Source organism: Clupea harengus, chromosome 10, assembly GCF_900700415.2.
Source record: "Clupea harengus chromosome 10, Ch_v2.0.2, whole genome shotgun sequence".
Lineage (NCBI taxonomy): Eukaryota > Metazoa > Chordata > Actinopteri > Clupeiformes > Clupeidae > Clupea > Clupea harengus.
Window position 1 is genome coordinate 12,258,961 of NC_045161.1, and position 25,949 is coordinate 12,284,909.

Genomic DNA, 25,949 nt, shown 5'->3' on the forward strand with positions numbered 1-25,949 from the left:
CGTTTTTAATCTACATTAACTGGCATTAAGATGACATGCCACGAAATTAGTCTGTGAGAATAGGATTTCATTTTTTGGTTAATTTGTCGGTGAGAAGTGACTGTTCAAATCAAGAAATGATCTGAAGTGAAGATCTAAATGACCACAAGCGCAGTTCATATCCTGGCCACCCGGGGTCACCTGACATCTTTTTACGGCACATCTTTGACCCAGGGATTCAACGACCTAATAACAATGAAATAAACAAAATTACGAACAGGCACACCCCTCAGAACCTGCTTTTGGCCCACTATATAGCCGAGGTTATTAGTTCTAGAAATGTCAGCATTTCTTTTTCAGGATTTAATCTTATCAGAGACGGAGCCTCACTAAAACAGGATCAAATTATATTTAAATGGGGCTACATTCAAATGATGAGTAACTCTGATAACCTATTCCCAAAAGACAAAATATAGACAAGAAAATGATTGAAAAAGACAGGAGAAGAAGATGACAAAACATAAGATGAAAGAAACGAAAATGACGCTACTATAGCTTGGTCATTCTCATTCATTTCTAACAGAAATCCCACCTCACAGACGAGATTACATATGGCTACAAGAAATAATTCTTTCCGTTACAGTTTAATTCACAAATCTCACCACGCTGCTTTTATAAAGCAAAATGATCCTAATAGACACGACCAGCTAACAGTCCACGACAAAATCATTTCACTGTTTGATGACCACAAAAATAAAGACGTGTGTAAATAACCTGCCCTGCTTTGACTTCGCACACAATAACGCCCACCCACCTTTGTTATAGGCTACTCCACCAGTGCCCTTGGTGGGAGGCAACAAGTTAAGGACTTGTTCTCTGGATGGTCACTTGTTTCTTGCAAGAGACAGTACATTAAGGTTTTACTGTGAGAGTAAGTAATTCAACGACAAAAACAACGTTTTAACTCTGGAACAGGTGGACGACGATCGAGGGATTAAGTTGATAAAGTCTCACATAGAAGATATTGTTGCTCACCACAGGAATCTACCAACAATTGTCCAGTACATGTTCAGGTAAGATGATGGCTCTAATGTTGAAATACAACCTATATATAATAAGCTATATTTATGAATATAGCAAAGCTTGAAAGGAAACAGGAGATGGCATTTTACATGACCTTATGTAATTCTTAATCTTCGAGGTACTGAGCTACCAGTTTCTGTCTGCATTCCAGAATCAGCAGGACGTTTGGGCAACGTATTAGTGTGTAACCCAATTACCAAGTTTACGATACTGTTTAGTTCATCTAAATATGTGTAAGTTTTAGGTACCTCGTGTTTTTGTATTCACACCTATCATATTTCTGTGTGTCTAGTTGTGTCTCGGAATAAAAATAGCCTATGTTTTCGTCAGAGCTGTGAGTTACAGGTGTTTGACTGTGCTAAATTACCATAATTAGTCCGGTGACTATTCTTTCCTATTGAATACAAATAATAGAGTCTGTGTCAAACAGAAAGCATAAGCGTTTAATTTGTTTGAATGGCATTGATGAAAACTCTTTATCCTTTATCTGGATAGTATATAGGGGGTGGCCGTAGCTAACATCTGTTTGAGTCTCCGAACTAATCATATCAAATAGCCTGCGGGTCATATATGACTGACTGGTGACAGTGGTCAGGAACCACAATGGTGCCAGTGTATTTTCTTTTGGGCCTGGGGGTCAGGGTCTGTGTTTAAGGGCGACCTTTTTGAGAAGAGTTCCAATATCTTCACAAGAGATTATTGACTGTGTGATGAATGACATGACTGCCTCATGGGTGTGTTTGTGGTCTCTTTGGGCTTGTTGTTGAGCACTGGTTTTTAGTTTGGTGTTTTATAAGTCTGAAGTCCAGGACCTTGCCCTCCAATTGCTGTGTGGTTTCTCAACACACCTGTCCAGTACTAAATATAGAAGATAATTGTTATGAAATGCTTATCCATTACCTATAGGGTATTTGTCATAAGCTATTTATAACCTAAAATGAACGCAATGTTTGATTATTGTAAAATGGCATGCTTCCCATAGGTTTTGATCTCACTCCAAGGATGTTGGAGTTCATTTATTTTAAAAGTTTGACTCAAAATGTTACACTGTCTGCTTACAAAAACGAGAATTTTGTCATGCAATGTGACTGTAGTTCCTGAAAAGCCCCTTCGTCTTTTTAAGAATGGCACACAGGTTTGCTGGAGGGACACAGTGATGCCTTTCACAACATAAACAGAGGGATCCCTGGACAGACACCTGATCCGCCATTCCAACTGTACCCCTGTCTCTCTCTGAAGAGTTACCAGACAGTGCAGCTCTTGTCTTCCCCCCCCTGTCTTTAACTATGCGTCTTTTTTCTTGTCAAATACCATGGCAACACAGCAACCCACCACTAGCAGTCTTGACTTTTCTGAAGAACAAAGAAAAGGGTTTGGGGGAGGAGGTTTTGTACATGAGGGGACGAGACTTAGATTGAAGACTTCATATAAATCGTCTGTGCCAGGACTTTTGTGCTGCCTGAATGCAGAGCTTAGGTCTTGACTGTGAGAACAATGCAAGTCTCCAGATAGCTCCTTGATACCGGCCATGAAAGTTGCTTCGCAATGGGGCTGCCTGATAAATTAGCAGCACTTTCGTATGTAATAATCCCCAATGAAACAAAGTTACATAATGCTCATCGACATCTGGCCTCTCTATTAATAGCAAGACTAGGTTCTTTAAAAACAGAAAAAATAAGGCAAACTTTTTCAAACATTTCTTGAGAATGGACATTGTTTACTCCACAGCATGACTTCACTACTGTATCTGCAAACCAAACAAAGAAAAACAAACAGCCTTCAAAACTGGCAGACACTGAAGTCCAAGCATTTCAAAGTCGGGCAGACAATGAGAGGGATTGAGGGTGACTCCCACAGGGACTTGGCAGGAGACACAGAAGCTTTGTGTTCTTGAACTCAGATTGCTGGTACCAGCCTCTGAGTAGTGCCTCACGGTCGTCTCTATAACATCAGTGTTATATCTCACATGGATGACACAAGGTCTCTTTGCGACTATTTGTGCGTGTGTCACTTGTTGTTCTTTCAATTATCAAGTGCCATTGTGGGTCAAGGTAAAATCAGGTCTTTCAACACAAATTCAGACTCAGACTCCAAATATGTATTCCCATATGTACTACACCATCAACTACTCAATATTTTCCATGAGTTTTATGAGTTTTTGAGGTTTATAGTCTTCCCACTTGTTTTTCGTTTTGTCCTTTACCTTACCACAAAAGGACTATATGTTGCAATAAGATAAATTAACAAAAATACTACCCTCTTTTCCCTTAGGCTTCCACTTTCCTTTTGGAACCATGTTTGACAAAGAACATTACGATAGCCCTCCCATGTACAGCCCGCCGTACAGCCCAACCAACGGCTACGGACCCCCAGCGAGCTTCCATGCCTCAAGGACCGAGCTGGACGCTTACCCGCCTCCTCCGGGATCGTACTACATCGAGGAGAAGCCCCAGCTCTTTTATAAGCTGTTCTCTCCACCGGGCATTGTGAAGGCCATGGAGGGCCTCATTGTGGTGCTATGTCTGGGAATCTTCGCCTGCGTGGCCTCTACGCTCGTCTGGGACATGGGGCAGTATGGAATGGGGATGGGGGGATATGGTGGGGGGGGTTATGGTGGGGGGGGTTATGGTGGGGGGGGTTATGGATACGGCAGTGGCTACGGCTACGGGAGTGGCTATGGCAGTGGCTACGGCAGTGGCTACGGCTCCTACAGCTCCTACCCAACCCCGTACTCGGCCAAGACCAGCATGATTGCCATGGCGGCCATCAACTTCATTGCAGCGCTGGGCTTCTTCGTGGCCTCCTTCTCCAAGAGCAGCACCTTCCGCAGCCGCAGGTTCTTCCTGGCGGTGCTGGTGGCCAGCGCCATCTTGGCCTTCCTGCAGGGCATCATCAACATCGTGTACATTGTGGGGGTCAATCCCATGGGCCAGAGCTCGTCCAGCATGTACCTCAACCCCATGCTGATGATGTGCCAGAACCTGTACAGCACAGGGATGTCCAACATGGGCGGAGTGGGGGGCTTCCCGATGTACAACCAGTACCTGTACCATTACTGCTATGTGGACCCACAGGAGGTGCAGTACGCCATTTTGTTTTTGCCTTTGTTTTGAATTTATTGTGATTGCTGTTAAGTCAGAGTTGATAGTGAAGCTTGAACAATTTGAGTGTATCAAGTGTGAGGAACCTCTGTTGCATTTTTTCTATTGAGAAACTCCTCTAAGTGTCAAACAGCCAGAATGAGAGATCACATGAGTATTTTTCCACCCACCAGGCTGTGGCAATGGTTTTTGGCTTCCTGGTTGTCATCGCCCTGGTGGTCATTGCTGTGTTCTCCTACAAAACGCGAAGCAGGATTTGGCGCTACGGCAAGCCCAACATCTACTGGGATGAGCCACTGACCAGAGGCCCGGAGGGGAGAGATGTGGAGGACTGGGTGAGTGATGCCCTCACAGCTTACATCGGAAGTCTTGTGTGGAATGGGTCATGCTTTCTTATGAGGTTCAAGTCCACCTGTCATTTAATGGCTTTATGAATATTGCCAGGACCCTAAGTGAGATTACAATAGATTTGTCCTCAGCTTGTCAAAACTGTTGCCGATAAGTGTGCCATCGATGACTTTGACCTGGATCTTGACCAATAGTTGTTCACCTCATCCTTCACTATGTTTCATTATGCCCATATCTTAGCTACATAGTCATATCCCCACACATTCTGTGCCCCTTCTCATCTATACACTCGGCAGGTGAAACACACACATTGATGAACTTTGTTGATTTTTTTTAGCTTTTTACAGTCAGTTATCAAGCCATGTTCATTTTCCATAAAGACATTACATGGTTCAGTGGGTATTTTAAACATGTATTAGTTTTGACTGGTTTGATTTTACAAGCTAATGTAACGTGACAGAGCTCCATAAAATGTTCCGCCTGAGATAAACTCACAACAAAGAACAAGAACTTTAGTCCTTTAGTGAGATTAACCTTGGAGAGATGTGGAGCCCAGCCCTGATAAACATCCATTTGCATATTTGCAGCGGGCATTCTGGGATATCAGTACATTGCAGCATTCACAGTTTCTCACCCCCTCTATTAATTATTAACTATTAACTGTCTCCTACTGATTTTTGTGGTGAAATACATAGTTCCTTCTGCACTGTCATCGACCCAAAACAACCCATCAAAGCACTTTACTCTAGTCTGTGTTGCCATGTGATGTGATTTTACCATCCATGCCTACTATTTCCTGCCTTGAATGAAACTGTAAGTGTAGTTGTGGTGGAGCACCAAGCTCGCTCGTATCTCCTAATTGGTCTACGTGTGACTCAGGTTGAGTGAGTGTTGGCTGGGCATCACGTGACTTTTCCACAGCGCTGCTGATAGCGACCTATTTGTTTATGGTCTGCCTGGTTTCACTTGGGATGATAATTAACCAGCCCCTGTAGAAACTGGGAGTTTCTAGAGCCCTTCAAACGATGTCTTTAAACAAGCAGAGGGCATGACTGTACCACGGCTGACTTCCCCTCTGTTGTAACACTATAATAACAGAGGCAGCTGAAAGCAACAGGTGTTTGAGTAGCACTTAGTATTTCTTGGAAAAGATTTGGATACCATGAATCATTTTGAATCGTTAAATATTGTGAAAGTGGCCCTCCCTTTCATGGACCTGCCTCCAAAATATGTGTTTCTGATCTATTAACACACATTTACAGGGAAAGTAAGGGAAATATATTTTGTAGACAGTGGTATACATTCAGGAAATCGGTTGAGGAGAAACTGCCTTTCAAGCGATGTAGCACACTAATTAACTAAATATTAAAAGCCTTTGATCAAAATATTGTGTGTGTGAGCAAACATAAGTGTATACACAGATTTTTTTCTTTTTAAATCTGCCACATCTCCATTGAATCACTCGGGTTAAGTAGCTTGGCTGGTGTCACCTCAGGATTTGTTTGACATCGTTGCCCAGACTAAAGGCCAGAAGTGTGAATCTGACTGTGGTGCTCTACACAAGCAGGGCCTTTTACAGGACAAGCTGTGTCAGTCTATGAGTCACGAGTGATATCACACACGTCAAGCGATAGTTTGAGTCATGACTGCTCTGTGGCTCTGCTGACCTCACCCATGAGCACACACACACACACACACACACACACACACACACAATCACATAGACACACACACACACACACACACACACACACACACACACACACACAATCACACACACACACACACACACACACACACACACACACACACACACACACACACACACACACACACACACACACAGGTTTCATTCACAGGTTGCTGTAATATTTTACATACTGTACATTTAATTTTATCTGTGGATGGTTTCAAATGTCATTGTCTTTTTAAAAAAAAAAAAAAAAAAATTTATTTTTTTTTATTGTCCCACCACCACCCCCCCTCTTCGGAGGACAACTTTAGTTTTAATAAAGCAACAAATAAACAAAAAAATACAATATAATCAAGAATTTACATTATCTTCATATTTTACATGTTGTCCTAGCACCACATTTAAAGTGTAACATTGAACACATGAGACGCGACAAGGTGACAGATGGACAATAGGTAAGACGGAGAGGCAGACAAACAGGCAGGTTGACAGGGAGTGAGACGGGACGAAGACAGAACAGACAAGACAGGACTGTACAGTTAAACACAGGGATGTATTCTTGTAGAATGGTAACATGGTATGCTTGGGTGTTGGTGTGCTTGAGTGTTGCTAGTGTGTAACTATGCTTGGGTGTTGGTATGATTGAATGTTGCTAGTGTGTGCCTATGTGTAGAATAGTAATGCGGGAGGGTGGGGGATAAGGGGAGGGTCGGGGGGGGGGGGGTACAGAACATTGAAGGGTGGTGTCTTAATATATGTGGCTTATGGTTATGTTTAATTTAGAAATGATAAAAATGGTGACCAGGTATTTTCAAAGGCTGACATTTGCCTCCCTCTATGTGCGTTGTGTTTTTCTATTGCAATGTATTGGGCGATAAGATTTTTCCAGTGGTTGATGTGGCAAGATTTCTTTGATTTCCAGTTTTGGAGGACTACTTTCTTAGCGACGGCTAGAGAGATGAGCAAGGGGTTCTCATTGTCAATGTCATTGAATGAAAAAAAAAAAAGTTTATTGTAGTATTATATGACATTGTGTATACTGTATATTCACATACAACATGTGTAGTAGACATTGTACAGTAATCTCTCTGAAAAGGAGGAGTTGTGATGGGGTTAATTTGTATTCGTTGAGTTGGATGTTCTATCTAATTATCAGAGGGGATATTAGATATATGTTTATTGCCTCAATTTAGAGCACATACATTAGAAAAAGCCTCTGCTGAAATTCATTTTTACCACACAATAGCAATGGGATGTGCACAATGGCTCTAGATACAGCTAATTGCATCACCATCAACTGGTCAACCCTGTCACTAAATTATCTCATTAGTTCAGCTCAATAACACACTTTCGGTTAAAATGTGCTCCATCATCTGCGGTGGTAAACTCTTTAAGGGGAGCATTTACGTCAGAGAAGAGATCATTAGCGTTAGCATTTTGATCATCCTAATTTATTATGTCTATATTGTGTATAAATGCTATGTATGTATTTATGTTAATACTAATTAGTGACAAACATTAGTCTCTGTACTCACATATTGTTATGGGAGAATGCATCAAAAGTGAGGGAACCCTAGAGATGAGTAGTATTGAAAATGCACATATTCTCATTGCTGGCTTTGATCAGTTGTAAATAACAATGCAAAATATCGTACAACCTTCTTTTGGCTGTTGGAGGATTTAGCTTGGATAGCTTGAGGTTTTGTTTGCTGTGTGATTGCTGACTGTTACTTCATGAGGCAAAGAAAAACGTCACTGTGACCAAGTTTGACAGTCTTGTATATAGAATAGCAATTGTCTACTAGGCCTAGGACAGGAAGACAGAAAAAAACAGATAGCAGCATGTGTAAACTAACAATGGAAGAAAAAGCCTGTGTGGTTCCTGATGGTGCTTAGCTCTGCTCAGGGTGAGCTGTGGGAACAGGGGCCACTCCTGGACCTTCCCTGGCCCAAGTCCTGTGGCCCCACACATTCTCCCCCCCCCCTGCCCAGCCCCTGCACACAGCTCAGTGGTCACAGAGAGCTCCAAGTCGAGAGGGGCATTGTTGGAATTCCTGGATGACTTGCACTCTTCAAAGGTGGCTTTCCCTTGCAGCTGGGAGGGAAATGCGCCCCCACCCCTCTGATTATTGTTCCTCCTGGTTCCTCCTGCTGTCTGTGCGTACATCTGTGCAGAGAACATGTTAGCAGCGGTGCCAGATCGAGAGCAGAAAAATGATCACAGTAATATAACAGGTGGACTGAGGTTATAGATGTGCTGAAAAACCACGGTGCCCACAATAATGAGACCATAAGTATTACTATTATTATTATTATTGGGAAAGTGGACAGCAATGTATCATGACACAGGTAAAGACAAATATGCATAGGCATTACATAGGCATGACCTGAAAACAGCTGAGAAAGTATTGGTATAGCTTGTCATAACAATAGCTTGTTTTCACCAAGCCTGATACTCTGTGTAATTGTATTGCATCTGCAGAGAGGAACTCTATTGTGTGTGTGTGTGTGTGTGTGTGTGTGTGTGTGTGTGTGTGTGTGTGTGTGCCCCAGTGACCCCCTGTGGTCCCAAACTGCGACCCATGTCACATCCTCATCTCTCTCTTTGCTCGTTCGGGAAGAGCTTGAATGCATCAGCAAGATTTCAATCAGGGAGCTTTTCCTGTGTGCTGCGGAGGAAGGGGAATGACTTAAACAAATAAAGTTGAAGTCCAAGACAATGGCGTTACCCAGGTTAGCTTCATGTGTGGCGAGAGTGAGAGGAACTAGCTTCACTCTCGGTCAGCATGGCCGCTCAAAGTGAATTTGGGAATATCTCTCTTTTTGATATCTTTATTTTTTTTTAGGTCAGAGAAAGAATAATAATAATAATGGCTGCTCATGGTTTGTTTGTGCTACTTTGATGAGAAATGCCGCTGGAATACCATTGCCTGTAAGAGTTAGGTGTGCTAGTGAACCAGTTAACCAGAGGGGTTAATCTGAGTCACGCTCACCCTGAGAGCTCTCCTTCCAATTTCATGCCTCATTGCCCTTCCAACCTGAAAGCGATGACCGCCATATTCTTCTGTCTGAGGGAAAGTCAACCTCCATAGCAGGCCAGGCATCAGGTCATATCAGCAATGGCACCACATTTCACCAAATGTGACAGGTGACACCAAATCTGCCTTTTGTGTGCTATCAGATTTTGCTGACAGATTAGATTTCTCATTGACCATACATAATGAGATGCTGTTAAATATACCTGACGTGGTTAATAGTGGGGTTGCATTCCTTGGGGGCATTGTGGAAGCCCTGTTGTTTAAGAGCTCAGTAACAGCATTGCCCAATGACCCATGCCTGATTAAAAAGGGCCCAGCAGACATCAAAGATATAGCCTTATGGGGCCACATGTCACATGACAGATGCTATCAATTTCCATATAATGAGAGGTGTTGGTTTTAAAAAAGTGCCTGTGTTTTTTCTCCGTCCTCTATTAGGTGAACAATGTGGAGGACGGACAGAGTGTGCAGGACGCACCCACAGTGGTGATTTCAGAGAAAGCGGCACCTCTTTTGAGCAAAGCAAACAGCATCACCTCCACCCCTCCTAAAGACGAGAGCATGTTCAGCAACGAGACCTACAACAACAACACTGGGTATGCATAGACCTTCTGAAAGAAAAGAGAGAGAGAGAGAGACGGACGGAGGGGGGGTGTAAGCCTTCAGGCGATCCATGTAAACATGCAATATTAAGTTGCCCTTCTCTCCTTGTAATTGAGGAAATGGTTGGACCCTCTTGGATTGCTTCAGGCCTTCATAACCTGCTTTAGACACAGCCTGGTCAGACTCACTGGCATGCTATTAACTGTCAGACAGACCTAGATTTTTTGAAAAGTATTGAAAAAACTGTAGATGAGGTTGATTACAGTAAGATGTGTAAATACCAGCATTAAACCTGAAGGTGAAAAGGAATCGCTGTGCTTTCTCGGAACAGGTACTCTGATCGTTCTGTTAGCCGTCCATCGGAGCACCTGTCTCACGGTGGGGAGGTCAGCTCCAGCCCTTCGGAGGAGACTGGAGGAGTTCGTAAACCATCGGCCAACCGGGCCAAGAGGAGGGGGCGTCGGAACACGGACTTTGATGAGTCTCAGTACGAGACGGAGTACACCACAGGGGGCGAAACGAGTGAGATGGACCGGGACATGTGGGAGAGGTAAGGAACCAGACCACTGAGGAGCCAGTTATGGAAACTCATACTGCTCACAGTAGAAGCAAACAAAGTCAGACAGAACTCAACTAAACTAAACTAAGAACTAAAAAACGAAAAGGGTGTGTCTGCATGTAGAATATGAACTTATCCAGAAGACAGTAGTTTCCTTGTTTGTTGTGTACATATCTTAATGTCTTAACTTGTGCGGTTGGAGCTGATTTTGAAGCCAGTGTGAGTGTTTGGGTGTAATATGTATCAACAGTGAGGGCTGCCCCTTCACTGCACTCTGAGCTTGGAAGGTTGAGTGCGTAATCTTTTCAAGCATGCAATTCCACATGGTTTTGTAATTTTCCACAATTAGGGATTTGGGCCAAAGGCGTGTGTGACAGTTTGTGTGTGTGTGTGTGTGTGTGTGTGAGAGAGAAAGAGAGAAAGAGAGAGTGAGCGAGCCAGAGAGAGACAGAGAGAAAGGGAAGTGTGAGTGTGTGTTTGTGCATTTATGTGTTGTGTGTGTGCTGTGGTCAGTGGTTCTCCCTGAGGAACTGGTCCACATCTCGCCCTCAGCAATGCAGTTGTGGTTCGCCCACAAGCTTATTTTCTTCTTCATGTGAAATGCTGACCGTTGCTATGCAGTTTAGTAACTTTTTTATGAACCTGGCAAAATGCCAAAGCCCCTCGACACTAATGAGTGAAGTTTTAGAGCCGTTGTTCATGCCTTGCCCCAGCTACTAAAGCAGGCGGAGAGCGGATTATGCCGTTGTGAACTTTGCTACTTTCTCTCTCAATTCCAGACAGAGAGAGGGTATGAAGGCAAAGCAAATACTGAGAAGAGAGAGGGTTTTTATGTACTAGGTCAGCTCAGTCAGTCACCTGAGATTAATTAATCATTTACTATATTTCTCGAGGCAGTTTCTTTGTGGTTTTGAAGGTTTTGTTGGTGATGAATCTCTACAAAATGTTTAGAGAACATTTAAGTGAAATGTAAGTATGAAACAAGTAACCTGGCATTCTTCGTTTCAGGGATTGAACAAGCAGAGGTCCTGTATAAGTCCCCTCAAGTCCTTATTATTCCAGAATAAATACCATTTCCAATCCTTCACACTGATGTCCATATAGACAGATTTAGCTTAGAGGTTTATCCTGCTTTATCCTGCCAGCCACTCCTCACCCAGACCACTGTCCTCTCCTCTCATTCTAGCGAGTACCCTGAGATCACCTCTGACCCCCAGCGGCAGGAGTACAAGAAGGAGTTTGATTCCGACCTGAAGCTCTACAAGAACCTGTGCACTGAGATGGACGACATCAACGACCAGCTGAACAAGCTGAGCCGCGAGCTAGACACTCTGGATGAGGGCACCGGCAAGTACCAGGTAAGACAGAGCACAGAAGGAATAGCCACAGTGATACCAAGTGTTAAGATAATGCATTTTTATCAAAGAAAAATGCCAAAAATGCTATAGGTTATCACCGGAATGTGTGTTTATCTCTTCAAGTATGTTTGGATAACTGTACTGTATTGGTGTCAGAAATGTTTTATATTGTTCTAAACGACACCCTCTTGATTGGCAAGTGGCTGAAAGAATTTGTATTAAATTATATTTCTCTAGGCTGTTGCGGAGGAGTATAACCATCTTAAAGACATGAAAAGGGTAAGGGTCACCATACAGTATATTGTTTCCTGACGATTTTTCATTTCATAAACAACTTTCCAACTGTCATACTACTGCAGATCTACTATCAGATATCTATTTATTACTCTGAATTCCTCTATGCCTGGGAATAAGTGTTGTAGTTGTTTATGACTGTAAAGCATTTTAGTTTGTGGTTGAAAGCATGTTGGTTAACTATTATCTACTTTATGACTTTACTGTCCATTCACAACATGTTGTTATTGTTCAACTTTTTTCCATGCTTGATGATTGATGGGATGTTCTCTGTTCATCTATGTTTTCCTCAGATGCCTGACTACCGATCCAAAAAACATCAGTGCCGTAAGTTACGGCAGAAGCTCTTCCACATCAAGCGCATGGTGAAGAATTTTGACCGGAATCATCCCTAAGAATTTACTGTATTTTTCCCCCACCACTGCATTACTGACATTTAAACAGAAGGCAACACTCCTGTACTCTGGATCTTTGTAAAGATAGAAAAAAAAACTTGACAACACACAAGCCTTTGTGTAAAAGACTTTATAACACGCCTATACGAGACCACGTTCGCCTGGAACATAGACTCCCATAGTGCAGCATTGCAGCTGGATGACCACTATGGCAACATTAACACCCAAGACTGAGGTGACCACCATCTCTCATCTTTTGTCATTCCGCTCAGTTCAAAGCTTTGGCTGCACCTACGCGACTAGCGTTCACCTCTCCATGCATTTACAAGTCAGCTGTATGCCGTATGGAGAAGACACAAGAGGTTTTTTGTTCCCTGCCTCTCCCTCTACCCTTCTACCCCCACCCCACCAACAACTCCCCTCCCATTGCAAACCATACTCTTGAAGCCTCTCACAGTTGTTGGGGTGTGCACGCAAACAGGTGTTAGATGTAGCAGCCCTAGTTGCCTCCCTTGCTGTGGGAGTTCAGGGTGTGTCAGGGGAAGGTCAGCACAAAGTCATCTAAAAGCTGATAGGAGCTGGCCGGCCTTTGCAGCATTACTGTTTGCTCCAGATACGGGAATGGCTTCACTGATAAAGCAGCAAGAGCTAAAGAAACAGAACAGAACAGAACAAATGTTTGAGCTGGGTCGAGGAGGGCGTGCCAAGCCTGTTGAATTGAACTCTATCTGAGACTAGCCCTCTCCTTTGAGGAAGGGCAAGTGATTCCACGTGGTGCCCGATGATGTGCCTTCACTTTAACCAAAGGAAAGTGTCATTTTTATTTGTCTTTTATTTGTCCTTATAAGTAACTAAGTAAACATCAACACAGACTTTGGGGGGGCTTGGAAGTCGCTTGTGGTTGCTTTGTGCTTACTGAATTACCTGGCAACCACTTCTGTACAGGAGTAGGAGCCAGTTCCCTTAAGCTGTGCTTGGTTTGAAAAGAACAATATTGACACGTGATCTTTAGTGCTTCTGCAAAGGTTGTAAATCCCCATATATTAAACACTTGTGATTTGTTTTAGAAAGAATACTGGTCAATTTAGTTTGATGAGCTTGGCCAGGTTGATGTAGATGACTCTTTCATAAGTATGTTTGCAGCAGTCTTTCTGGTGCACTGAAGCTATGCAAAACTGAAAGCAGCACACACAGAATTTCTTGTCCAAGTTGCCAGCCTTTCTGTGTCATAAGCTCCTATTCAGCAGGGAGTATATTACTGTTGCAGTGACCTGGTATTCAACTTGATGTGTTTTGGATCAAAAGGCTGCCGTCTTATGATGGTGCCAAAAGTGTTTTATTTTCTCACTGCCACACTAATCAACATGCTAATAGGAATCAAAATGAAACACATGTAGATTTTTCTTGCCGTTGAAAATTATTACTTTTGTCACTGTGATACCATCTCTCACTCTTATTGCCTTTACCGTGATAAATTGTCTGTATCATTTCATAAAAGATGTTTTTGTTATTGTTTATTTTCAAGCAATTATTGTCAGCTCATTTGTTTTTTAATGGCAGCATTATTTTATAATCTCACGCAGTATTTTGTTTTGATCAGTGTTTTGTATCTAATCTTTCTAATTAATAAAAAAGGAGGTAAACAGGCATGAACCCCCTCCTCGTATGCACACACACACACACACACGAACCACACGCAAACAGACACACACACACACACACTCACATGAACCACACAGACACCACACACACACACATGTATTTTGTTTCTATTTGGTCACGTGGGGACTTTTCCTCTATCCATCCTCTGACCTCCAGATGGGGCTGTTGGTATCCACAGCACAGTTGCGTAGGGTTCTGCTGGTAGTTCCTGGTAGATACCTTGTTAAACTCCTATGGACATGCTGCCCAATAGAGAATACACCACTCAGTTCCAATCAGGGTGATCAGGTGGCTCTCAGAGGCTATCAGGGATGATAAGTCTCATTTCCCCAAGACCAGAAGGGCAGTAACCTACACACCATGTGTCCAGACCACAGATAACTGTTGCTGAAGCTGCTGGACAAACAGGCAAGTGCAGCAGCAAGACAAACTGACCTACTATTCTCTCACCACAGCCAATAAGCTTACGGTAAATAGTACACATCTAACACCGGGATCATCAGGATCATTTTAACACCAGGCTACAGTAGCGTTACAGTTACAGTAATGTTTCTTGTGTATTGTAGCATTCACAAAGCAATCCTTTTCTGTCAGAATCATCATGCATGTAGTATAATACCATAAATCATAGCCTCTCACTCAAACCCTGTGCCACCCATACATTTGTGTGCTCTGTTGTGTACAACCAGACAGAATGTGATTCAGTTAAACTTGAAGAGCAAGTTATAAAACATGTTTAAATCAGTCTTTCATATTACATACATTGTAGGTGCTTTGGTTACTGTTCATTCTTTTTTACATAGTACAGAACTATATACTGCATCGTGAGTCATTTTCACTTTTATATAGTCAATTTTCAACTGCTATGATGTTTGAATCTAGTGTCAGATGCACATGTATGCATACAATACCTCCCTTCATAGAAATTGTGTTCATATTTTTATTGGTAGTAGTATGCAAAAATATCGGATATTTTCCATGGTTGGCTAAATGAAATTCTGCAACATTCAGGTTGAACTTTGTTGATAAAAAATGACATTAACTACACAGTTAAAATACTGATGTTGTGTAAGATTTGCACTCATATCATCATGTCGTTTGCATGTCATCACCAGTCTTCAAGTAAGAAATTTGGTATTTCAATGACTTTGACAGTGTTGCAGTCCATGGCAATATCTTACAAAATATGCATCTGACTTCTCCCTGATATGATTTTAGTGGCTAAGACCCTAAAATCCACAGCGAGTCCAATAAATCTACTGTAAAGTTTCTTAATCTCACAATCAAGATGCTGCAGGTCTGGAAAAAAGTTGAATCCCTTTTGGTCATCCCTCATAAATGGAGGTTTTCTCCTTTCAACCATGAGGCTTTAGATAACATTGTACCAGTCAACTTTCCATTCATAAAATCTGTTATATATTTAGTCATATTTTGAGGTATTGATCAACAGGGTGACTTTGACATACAAAGCTTTTACTCTGTTAAAGTTGTCTATACACTGAGAGTTACTGACACCTTACAATGCCACTGTGGGACTGTAATACTCAATGCAGTCTACATCATCTGGACAGATGCCATATGAAATCTCTGGATAATCAAAAACAAACAGAGAAAAACAAAAGCTGAGGGTGTTTCCACAGGCTGTGGGAACTGAAAGAAGTCCAGTTTTGGTCGAGGTAGCATGGGCTGTGCCAGTGGACCTGGGCTCAGTTTACGCAAAGTATCTCGATGCTGACCGCAATCTCACTTTTGCACTAAACATAGACCAACAAACAAACTAATAAACAAATCATGGCCCTAAATCAGCAGGTGCTTTACAACATGAGCCAGAGGTCTGCGCTGTGGAGTCACCAGACCTGGGCGCTTTGGATGAGCCAGGAGGTTGATAGTGGGCAGGCAGGGGGGGGGGGGCTGATGGATCTACTGCCCTGGAGCATAGGGCCAGCTGATGGAGCTGCCCGACAGCTGCATGTCACGGATGAGCGTCTCGATGGGCGTCTTGCCCACCAGGCGCATGAAGAAGAGCTGAGAGATGAGCGAGGCGGGCACGGCGCGGAGTGCGGGCAGGCGCAGCAGCAGTCGGCCAAAGCGCTGGGGCTGGCTCGGGTACTGCATGCGCTCGTACTCCGTCAGCGCCACCTGGGCCTTCTCCTGCAGGCTTTCCACATGGACTGGGTCTGACAGGCCACAGGCATCTGACAGATAGACAGACAGACAGACAGATAGACAGCAGTCCCCAGCAATGAAAGAGGAGGAAAAAGAAAGACAAGGATGAGATGATACATTTACATTTCTACAAAAACTGGTAATGGTCATCTTCTTCATGTCATGACAGCTGTCAGGTAAAAAGATACTTTTTATACAGTATATTTACCATTTCTTTGCCCAAAACATATACTTATAATGTAAAACAATACAAATACGAAGACAAAATTTATATCAGATATCTTTCATGAATCTATAGCAGGAATCAAGTTTGAAATAGTGTTCTGAATTACATTAATTTAGTTAATATCTCAGGGTAACGTACTTCACTTGTTTTTTCAGTTAGATATTCTTGTCTAAGTCATATAGTCACCCCATATTTGTGAACAGTTGTGTCATTCTACAGATGGAGTGGAAATTGGGCCTCAAGTAAAGTGAGCTTTTTTTATAACACCGTAATAATGAACTTAGGTACTTAATCTTCAAAAAATACAATTTTCCAATCTCAGAATAATAAACCAAATATTCCATGCGTTGTTTTTCCTGACATGCACACCAGTTTTTGCAACCCTGTTAACAAAGTGTAGGCAGATATCTAAAAGGTATGTCAAATTTAATTTCAATTAAACTTTATGTTTTGTAGACATAGTACATAAACACTTCATAATATCATAATTAAACACTCCATTTTCCAATGTTTCACCACTTTTCGTACTTCGGGGGGGGGGTATTTTCTTGTGCAAAAAAATTATATCCCCCCTTTTCCGATATTGACAACTATAACAACGAATTCCATGTAAGAAGTTATTACTGTAAGACCCATGACAATAAACTGATGGTAAAAAGACTTTTAAAGAATTTTAATTAAAAAAGGTTTCAGAGACCAGGTCGTACTCTGTCTAATAGGGTTGAACTTAAGCTAACAGGGTTGTATTCATACAGATATTTCAATTGACAAACTCAATGGCATGAAGCCCTGTTATTCAACTCCACTCAACATGACTGTGTGTAACAGGGTGGCAGACTTAGCCTACAATCCACCATTAGCTTGGAAGCACATGGTGCATGTTAACTATACATGAACACATTTTTCTGTATGTTGAAGAGGAATTATGTAATATTTAATATTTCTAACAATAATATTGATTACGGTTAATGACAGCAGGTAATACTGAGATTCTTGTGAAAATAGAGAAATTAAAGAGAGAGTACTAGCATTTGTCCTCCCCATGTTGCGAAAGGATGTGACATGGCTAATTCCTGATTTATTATTCTAATTTTTATGGAATGTTCCATTTGTGAAATAGGAAGATATTAGTGTGATAACAGGGTTGCACTTTAAGTGTGGGACATGGGTTAAAACTACTTTTAAATTAATAAAATTAAGTTTTTGAAAACAAATCATTATTCTCCAAATATACAATGGTATATTTGTTTTTTGACTTTTCTTTTAAAACTACATTAAAACAAATGATGGAACATACATTCCACTCCATTTGTGGAATGACACAGTCATATTGAACCAAATGTTTCACAGAGACTTAAATGGACTTCCAGGAGCATGCTGGAATGGCAGTGACGTGTAAAGATTTTCATGAGAGGTACAAATTCCTGAACTTAAGCTACAATCATCAGCTTCCTCTGTCTGTGGTAAAGGGATAAAGTGGTAAAGTCTGTGGAAAGTGACCATTCAGACAATTATTTTCTATTTTCATTAGAGTTAAAGAATTCTAATGGTAGACAACCTCCTCACTATCAACTCCAATCCCCTTTTGTTTCTTAGCTAACCCTGACTCATCAGTGCCTTGTAAGGACAACACTCAGGAGTAAAAGTTCTTCCTTCTCTCTTCATAAAGCTGTCTAAATCCATCTGTGCAGGTATGCTTAAAGAATGTTTTGTAGATAGATAGTTTGTGTTGCCAAATTAATTTAGACCTTTCTTGCCCACTATTTGCTCAGCCCAGCCTTATAATACGGGATCGCCCATAATAGAACATAAAATGCTGTGTGGCGTATTGAATAAATAAGGCACGCAAAGTGCTGAGAATAACGTGACGCTAAATAAAATCTAACCCGTTACACATACAGGTGGAATGGAGAAGTTTAATTTCAGTGGTGAGCCACAGACCAACCAGCTCTGCCTCTGCGTCATTGCCAGTGCTCTGTGGAGCTCTGAGGTCCTGATCTCACTCAACTTTAACCTGACCTCTGCCGACTGTGCCGACTCTGCCGACAGTCTTGCAATAAAGCACTTCAAACGGACTAGTTTCTCTACATAGAGGGTGGCAAGCCTAGCTTTGGGTCAGAAACCCCACAATAATGTAAGAACAGCCGTTACAGCATGATGTCAAATTTGACCAAATATATTGCTAAAATACATCCATTTATATGCTAGGTAGCTTTTATCAGGGCCCACTGTGCTGTTTGGGTTAGCTAGGCAAGTCTGTTGGCTGTTAGCTAGTTAGCTCACTAGTTCTACACCAATATTCCATATTGACCAGTTAAGAATAGTGACCCAGCTCAAATGTATCCCTTCTCCAGCACTTTCAGCTGTGGATGGTCAGTAAAGCATTACCAAGCTAACAGAATTTTTATGTGTGTTTGGTGAATAAATTCTCTGTTGCACACACCTGGAGAGAAGAGGGCGATGGCCTTGAGGCAGCTGTACTCGGCCGAGTCCACCTGGAGCCGCGTCAGCTTGTCCACCTGGTCCTGGAAGACACGCACCTGGTCCATGAAGGAGACCACGCGCTCAGCAGACATGGGCGAGGAGTGGAAGCCGGCGGCGGCCAGCAGCGGGGCCATGTGGAGTGGCAGCGCCGACTGGGCCGCGTTCAGGATGAACAGCTCACTCCAGCTGAGCCTGAGCAGCGCCACCTGCTCGGACACGGGCAGCTCGGGGAAGTAGGGGATGTTGCGGGTCCACTCGATGGTGCTGAAAAGCAGGCGGGCCGCCAGCTCGCAGATGTTGTCGATGCCCATGACCGAGCCTCCGGGCTGCTGCTGGCCATACTGGGGGCCGTAGCGGGTGCTGGCCGGGTATGGCTCGGCCCGAAGCAGCTGCGAGATGAGCTCGGACACCGGTTGGCCATTGAAGAAGTCGCCCCCGACCAGGCCGGGGCCGCCAGCACTGGTGCCCCCCCCAACAAGAGAATTGGGGCTGATGCCGGCATGGGACGGAGGGATGCGACCACGCTGGACAGCTGGAGAAAAGTGCAAGACAGGAGGACAGAGAGGGGGTTCAGAGGGAGAGAGAGAACGAAAGGGTGAAAAGAACAAAGGGAGAAAGAAAGAAATACAAATGAGATAGATAGTAATATCAGTGTTAAGCCATGTTCATGATCAGTTCTCATGAGATCCAGATTGAGAGACTAAGAGAGATGTTAGAGAAATCCGAGAGCGGTATCAAAGCAAGAGAGAAAGGGGAGAAGAGTGAGATCAACTGATTAATCAGTGCACTCATGGTAAGAGGGCACATGAGGACAGATCAATTCCCCACTGCTGTAAAAAAAAGAACACTGATAGCCTTGGCCTGCATTCTAATAGCTGTATTGGAAAATGGTACAGACTGTAGAGTGAGTTGCACCAGTCTATCAGTTAGTCTCTGTTGGCCATGAGGTCATACCACAAGAAACCTGGCAGTGAGTCATAGGATTACTAATACATTCGGTCATGCAGTTAGGCGAAAAACAATACTACACAGTAATAATTAAAAGCACACACTATGAAAAATACAGATTGTGAGAAGTACACCCATTTAGTCACGGAAGAGCCATTCACAGTCTTCTTTATCTGCTCAGTCTACATAGTGACCTGAACAGAATCTGAACAGGGCCAGACCGCATGGGGTCCACCTCCAAACACGCAAAATTATGTCAGATATAATATCTGTTTTGTGAGAGTCATCATTCAGCGCTTGCAATAGTGTGTCTGAATTTTATATATCAATATATGTATGAAGCAGATCTGGGTAAAACGTTTAATCTGGAAAGTTTGAAATACTGACTATAATGACGACAGTGAATGGCAAACTGCCCATCTACATTTCTACCACAGTGAAGGTGCTAAGGCATACATTGATTTAAAGGGACTGAATGTGGTGCCACGTCAGAGACCAGAATAAGAGAAAGCTAAAACACTGAATGTACAAACAGTAATTTTCTACACTTTCTTTACAGGTATTGGGGTAAACAGACTTAGGTGTATCTCTGTAGGGATATTTTCCATGTTTTCAGACACTTACAATAACATGTATGAGTCTGTCAGTGGCGAAAACAAGCGCTCTACCCCAAAACAGGACTGATTTCGATCGTTAATTGTCCTTAGTAAAACTTTGGACCCAAAAAATATGTAAAAATATGGCCCAGGTTGAAAAATCCTAAAGTTTTCCTTTAACAAAAGAAACATGTTCTTTCATGGGGACAAGTGGTATAAACTCGATAAATTATATATCATGGTTAAATAACATGTTATCTGGAGAACTAGCAAGCTAGCCCGCATAGTATTAGAGCTAGCATTAAGATTAGCAAGGATTCATGCATAGAAATAATGGAATCAATTTTAACTTAGCATCCTCCGTTATCTTTGGCAAAAGAAAGGTTAGCCTGGACACTAAGGTTTATTTTGGTTTCTTTTTGGAATAAACCCATACATACTTAAATACATGTATGGCAACTGGGGTATAAACAAAGGTTATGCTTTGTGTCGTGGAGTTCTTTGCCTCCACTTAATTGAATAGTTCTGTATGTGAGGTGGGGAGCATTTATCCCTTACTTAAACACACTCTTAAGCAAGTGGACCCTGATGTATGGAAATGTCCAGGCTCTGCTTGGTTGACAGGCTAAACTGAGCGAAGTCGACCAGAGCGAAACCTTTCGAATGGAAAACCAGCACAAGTGTCTCCTTTTCATGGAACCCATTACAGCGACATAATGGCCTTTTTCCCGGTAGCAGGGCCACTGCTTGGCCAGCACAGAAGGAGTTTGATCGGGCAATATTTATTACTGGTCTGGTCTAGATTTAACCCTGGTGGGGAGCCAGCTCTACGGGAAACACACGCTAAAGTGTTTGAATGTGTAGCAGGAAGCCAGAGAGGGGAGGGGAGGGAGGACATGCCTATGGCAGATGGTAGAGCCAAGTGAATGTAAAGAATTGTGGGCAGCGGGCTTTTGAGGCTACGGTGGACAGCTGTGGTGGCAAACATGACTGCCTTCAAATGATGTCTTTGCCATAGTGTCCACCATAATAATAACACTATTGGTATGATTTGTTGTAATGAAAAAGTACACCTTGGTTAGAAGTGCGGATGCTACCTTCTTTGCGCATGCCAACCCGGAAGCACTTCTTCAGGCGACAATACTGGCACTGGTTGCGGTGGTGCTGGTCTATTTGGCAGTCTCGGTTTGATCTAAGGGAAAGGGAGAGAGAAAACATTATGTTTTTACACAATCTTTATGTATTTGGTCTTACAATCACAGTGCGTTTCGGACTTGCCTCCATGCTTCCAACTTCTCACTAAACCTGTTTTAGTGTTTAAAGTTCAAATTTGTTCTAAAACGGGCTGCACAGAAATCCGTGTCTCTCCAGTAAGAGATGAATATATCTGTTTAAGTGCAACATTCATTCGTGTGTGTTGAGGCACACACATTGGCCGGAAGCCTGTGGTTTTTCCACTTCTGTCTGTTGACCTCCGTGGCGACCGAGCAAATGGGAGCTGGCGTGCTTCAAGAGCCAATCGCAGGGCTGACCTTTGTCAATCATAAGCCTGCATAACCTTGGCAGTACGCAAGCAGAGCAAAGGTCCAGAGAGACATTTTAAACATTTTGTCACAGTGAGGGGAAACATGCCGTTGATTGAGAGAGCAAAATGAAAACAAAAGAAAGACTAGAACTCTAGAAGTGTTTATAACTTCTTTGGAAATGCTTTCCCATTTGAAGTTTTATCTTTTCAATCAGTAGTGTGTGAAATATAAGCTTACAGAGATAAAAGAAAAAAAAAGGTCACGGTCAGATTGAAATGATTCAGCGTGGATAGACAAGAGTTTCAGAGCAAATATCAAAACTTCATGTGATGTCACAGTATGTCCTGTTTTTAACAAGAATGTGGGCAGGGCTGGGCACATTTCAAAGGCGCCTGTGATATTTGACCTTTGGGTGTTATTCCCCCTCTGTCATCAATGAGTACAAGTGCATAGACTTGAGAGCTTGTTCTTGGCATGGCATAAAACATAATTGTGTGTTTTGAGATGAGGACTGCTGAAAAATACATAGAATAGTGGGTTAAAGGTCCACGTGTAAGTGCATTTAAGCATATGGTGAGGAGGAATAGATATAGAGTGGGAAGAAATTCTATGGATATACAATGAGAGATTGGAATGTTGTTTTTATGAAACATGGTCAGCAGTTCCAATCACAGCAAATGAAAAAGAGCTGTCATTAATAGACATTGCAAGATGTCAGTCACTGGGGAAATTGGAAGAACCTTCAGCCATTGGTTGTTTTTGTGTCAATAGCCAGTCATTCCATTCTCAAGGGTATTGCGTTAGAGGACAAGGCAACTATTCAGTGTGTTATATTCACTGCTATTCTCCTCCCTCCCACGCACACCTACATACACATTTACACACTCAGTTACCACACACAAACACATCCACACACACAGGCACACACTAAGTTACCCACTCAAACAAACACACACACACACACACACACACACACACACACACACACATACACACACACACACACATAGAAGCACACACATACAATCATGATCACAAGACTCCTATTAGAAAACACAATAGATCAATGGAAGAAAAGAGGTTTGGTAAGGTCAGTATGGGACCTATGACACACCGGAAGTCAAACTGAAGAGGAGTAACCACACACACATACACACTCTCTCTCTCTCACACACTCACACACACACATACACACACTCACACACACACAGAGCCACACTCCCTCACCTGCAGGTGTAGTTGAGGTTACGTCGGATGCTCCTCTTGAAGAAGCTCTTGCAGCCCTCGCAGGTGAACACACCATAGTGCTTCCCGCTGGACTTGTCCCCGCACACCACACAGTCCACCACGCAAGACTTTTCGTCCTCTCCCACATCCGCATCGCTGCCCCCAGCCTGGGGCGAGGTGTCCTCCTCATCCGCCCTCAGGTAGCCCTTGTCCCCCAGTCCGTTGGTGTCCCCGTTGGGGGTCCCCCATCCCCCGCTCACCATGGCCATTGCTGTTCAGTCGTCAGCAACAACACCAGATGTGTGTGTGTGTGTGTGTGTGTGGCCTCAGAAACACAGAAATCTCAGAAAGTGCAGATGTGACAAATGGTTTCAGCCGATCCTTTGGTTTTTGTTTCAGTCTGATTCAGAGAGAGAGAACGGTTGAGTGGTTGTTTGGCGCGGCGTGAGGAAAGATAGCATTAAACTCCAGTCGACCTCTCTTTGCCCTCCCTCTCTCCCTCTCTCTCTCTCTCTCTCTCTCTGTTTTTTTTTTACCCGTCACCACCTGGTGACCTGGATGCACGGCTCCCCTGGAGAGCACGGTTCCACTGCACCAATGCTCTGTTTTTTTGCTGTCACACTCCTCCTTCTGCTTCCCCTTTCTTCTTCGTCCACTTCGTCTCTTCTCTCCTGCAGTCCATTCAGCCTTGTAAACCCCTCACTCCTGTTTAGTCCACACGGCAAAAAAAGAAGAAAAATCCCAAAACAAACTTCTCATATGCCAGAGATCTGGTTCAGAGTTCAGAAAAGAGAGAAGATGGGGGGGTTCTGTCTGTCCCCCCTTTTTTCACAGGAAACAATAAATTACTCTCGGATGCTCATACTCTCTTAGAGGAGGGGGAAAAAAGACTCATGCTACCCTCCCCTCCTCTGACGCGCCACACGGTAGTGAAAGGGGGCAAAAAAACACACACACACACACACACACACACAGAGCCCCTCTCAAGCTGTTGAGAAATACCAGAGAGCACTTGGTTTCTCCACTGCTCCTATTATGCCTGAGCAAAAAGCAGGAGTGTGAGCTTTACCTGCAAACACACGCTGCCCTGCCCTCAGTCCTAACCACTCCACAACTAGTCCAACCAGTTTTGTTTCTCTGAGCTGCACAGAGTGTGTTTTCAATCAAACTGACAGCGGTGTGTCTCAGAGCAGGCTTCGCCCTAGAAATATTCACAGCCGGTTTGGGAAAGCTGCTGAAGTCCAACCAGTTTGGATTTGTCAGTGGCTGACAACTCGAACAAACAGGAGCGTCCTTCCAGATAGCAGTCTGTTTTGTTTTTCTTCAATGTCTTACTTGGTGTTGATTTCCAGTGCTCCTCTTGACCCAGAAAGTAGGACTGGACAGGGTAGACATGCTTGAATCCTGAGGTAAAACTTGTGTCTCAACCCCCGAAGGGGTTTCTAGATTTCCCTCTCGATTGAGCAGAAGACGAGCCAGGCAATCTGTGCCGATATCCAGCTCCAGCCTGTTTGCGTGGGTTTCTCAGGGAAAGGAATGCTCGCCTGCCCAGGATAATGATAAACAGAGTTCTCCCTGTGCTGTGGCTCTCCCTTTGGCTGCCTTTAAAGGATCAAAGTTCAAGGAAGTCCCCCTCCTCTCTCCCTCTCTCACTCACTCTCTCTCTCGCTCTCTCACTCACTAACTCTATCTCTCTCTTTCTCTGTTGATCTCACTCATACACACAAACATACACATGGACTGCAAGCACTGGCACATACACACAGTCACACACTCTCACGCGTTTGTTGTCAAAACGTGTCCGGGGTCCCACTGTCTCCGTGTCCAGCAGTGCCTGCAGGGCTTTCAGAGCAGAGCAGGGGAATCAGGAGCAGGAGAGGGATGCCAGCCAGCCGCCCTGAGCCGCCGCGGAATGTGAGCTCTCAGCTCAGCCGTCTCTGCCTCTGTCTCTCTGTCTCTGTCTCTCTCGCTCTCTCTCTCTCTCTCTCTCTCTCTCCGTCTCTTTCTCTTTCTCTCTGCCTGCTTGGTTTTGTCAGCGCTTGCCCATCCGGCAGTAACGGCTTCAGTCCAACGGCTCCTCCGCATTCCCTGGGAAAGTCTTAAGCTAAAATGGTTGGTGGCAGCTCTTTCTGTCTTTCTCTCTTTCTCCGGCTCCCTCCTTTCTTCTCTCTCTCTCTTCTCTGTTGTCAGTGAGAGCAAGCAAGGAGACCCTGCTCACAAGCCAGATTCTCAGCTTATGTTAAGCAAACGTTCCCTCTCTCTCTTTCTGTGTGTGTGTGTGTGTGTGTGTGTGTCTGTGTGTCTCGCTCCCTCTCTCCTTGGCCAGTGAGTGTGTAGGAGAGGGTGAGAGCGTGTGTCTGTGTGCTCAGGGATTTGACACTGCTATTCAAGCCCTCCGGTTGCCATGGCAGCCGCTGCCTTATATGGACATTAGAGTCAAAGAGCAGAGAGTGGGCCATGGAGTAGTGGCAGAGGGCTGCACACACACACACACACACACACACACACACACACACACACACACACACACACACACACACACACACACACACACACACACACAGACACACACACACACACAGACACACACACACACGCACACACAGAAAGAATGTGCTGCTGCCTGGCTTCCCTAAGCCCTGACCCCCCAGGCCTGCCTCCTA

At 43.5% G+C, this 25,949-nt stretch overlaps 2 protein-coding genes across 3 annotated transcripts; one reads left to right on the forward strand and one right to left on the reverse strand.

Moving 5' to 3' along the window:
- The first annotated feature begins 812 nt into the window (after nucleotides 1-812).
- On the forward strand, nucleotides 813-14,098 carry si:ch73-61d6.3 (occludin). The gene is made up of 8 exons (XM_031575401.2): nucleotides 813-1,052; nucleotides 3,334-4,139; nucleotides 4,337-4,498; nucleotides 9,681-9,838; nucleotides 10,177-10,395; nucleotides 11,591-11,762; nucleotides 12,000-12,041; nucleotides 12,350-14,098. The coding sequence occupies exons 2-8, from the start codon at nucleotides 3,357-3,359 to the stop codon at nucleotides 12,449-12,451; spliced, it is 1,638 nt and encodes a 545-aa protein (XP_031431261.1). The 5' UTR covers nucleotides 813-1,052; nucleotides 3,334-3,356; the 3' UTR covers nucleotides 12,452-14,098.
- A 941-nt stretch (nucleotides 14,099-15,039) lies between these two features.
- On the reverse strand, nucleotides 15,040-25,612 carry nr2f6b (nuclear receptor subfamily 2, group F, member 6b). 2 transcript variants are annotated; one of them, XM_012839590.3, is made up of 4 exons: nucleotides 23,287-25,612; nucleotides 21,631-21,725; nucleotides 18,949-19,521; nucleotides 15,040-16,308 (listed from the first exon to the last, which is right to left on the reverse strand). In XM_012839590.3, the coding sequence occupies exons 1-4, from the start codon at nucleotides 23,553-23,555 to the stop codon at nucleotides 16,034-16,036; spliced, it is 1,212 nt and encodes a 403-aa protein (XP_012695044.1). In that variant the 5' UTR covers nucleotides 23,556-25,612; the 3' UTR covers nucleotides 15,040-16,033. The 2 variants fall into 2 exon arrangements, with proteins under 2 accessions (XP_012695044.1, XP_012695043.1); XM_012839589.3 differs by having other exon boundaries at nucleotides 21,607-21,725.
- Between the last annotated feature and the right edge of the window lie 337 nt (nucleotides 25,613-25,949).

Bases quoted from the DNA above. Each gene is read 5' to 3' on its own strand.
- si:ch73-61d6.3 (XM_031575401.2), top strand. From the start codon at position 3,357: ATGTTTGACAAAGAACATTACGATAGCCCTCCCATGTACAGCCCGCCG. The intron at 10,396-11,590 runs GTAAGGAACCAG...CTCTCATTCTAG, and splicing joins GACCGGGACATGTGGGAGAG to CGAGTACCCTGAGATCACCT. The intron at 12,042-12,349 runs GTAAGGGTCACC...TGTTTTCCTCAG, and splicing joins ATCTTAAAGACATGAAAAGG to ATGCCTGACTACCGATCCAA.
- nr2f6b (XM_012839589.3), bottom strand. From the start codon at position 23,555: ATGGCCATGGTGAGCGGGGGATGGGGGACCCCCAACGGGGACACCAAC. The intron at 19,522-21,606 runs GTGTACTTTTTC...ACTTTTCTCCAG, and splicing joins CATCCGCACTTCTAACCAAG to CTGTCCAGCGTGGTCGCATC. The intron at 16,309-18,948 runs GTGTGTGCAACA...TCTATCTGTCAG, and splicing joins CATCGCCCTCTTCTCTCCAG to ATGCCTGTGGCCTGTCAGAC.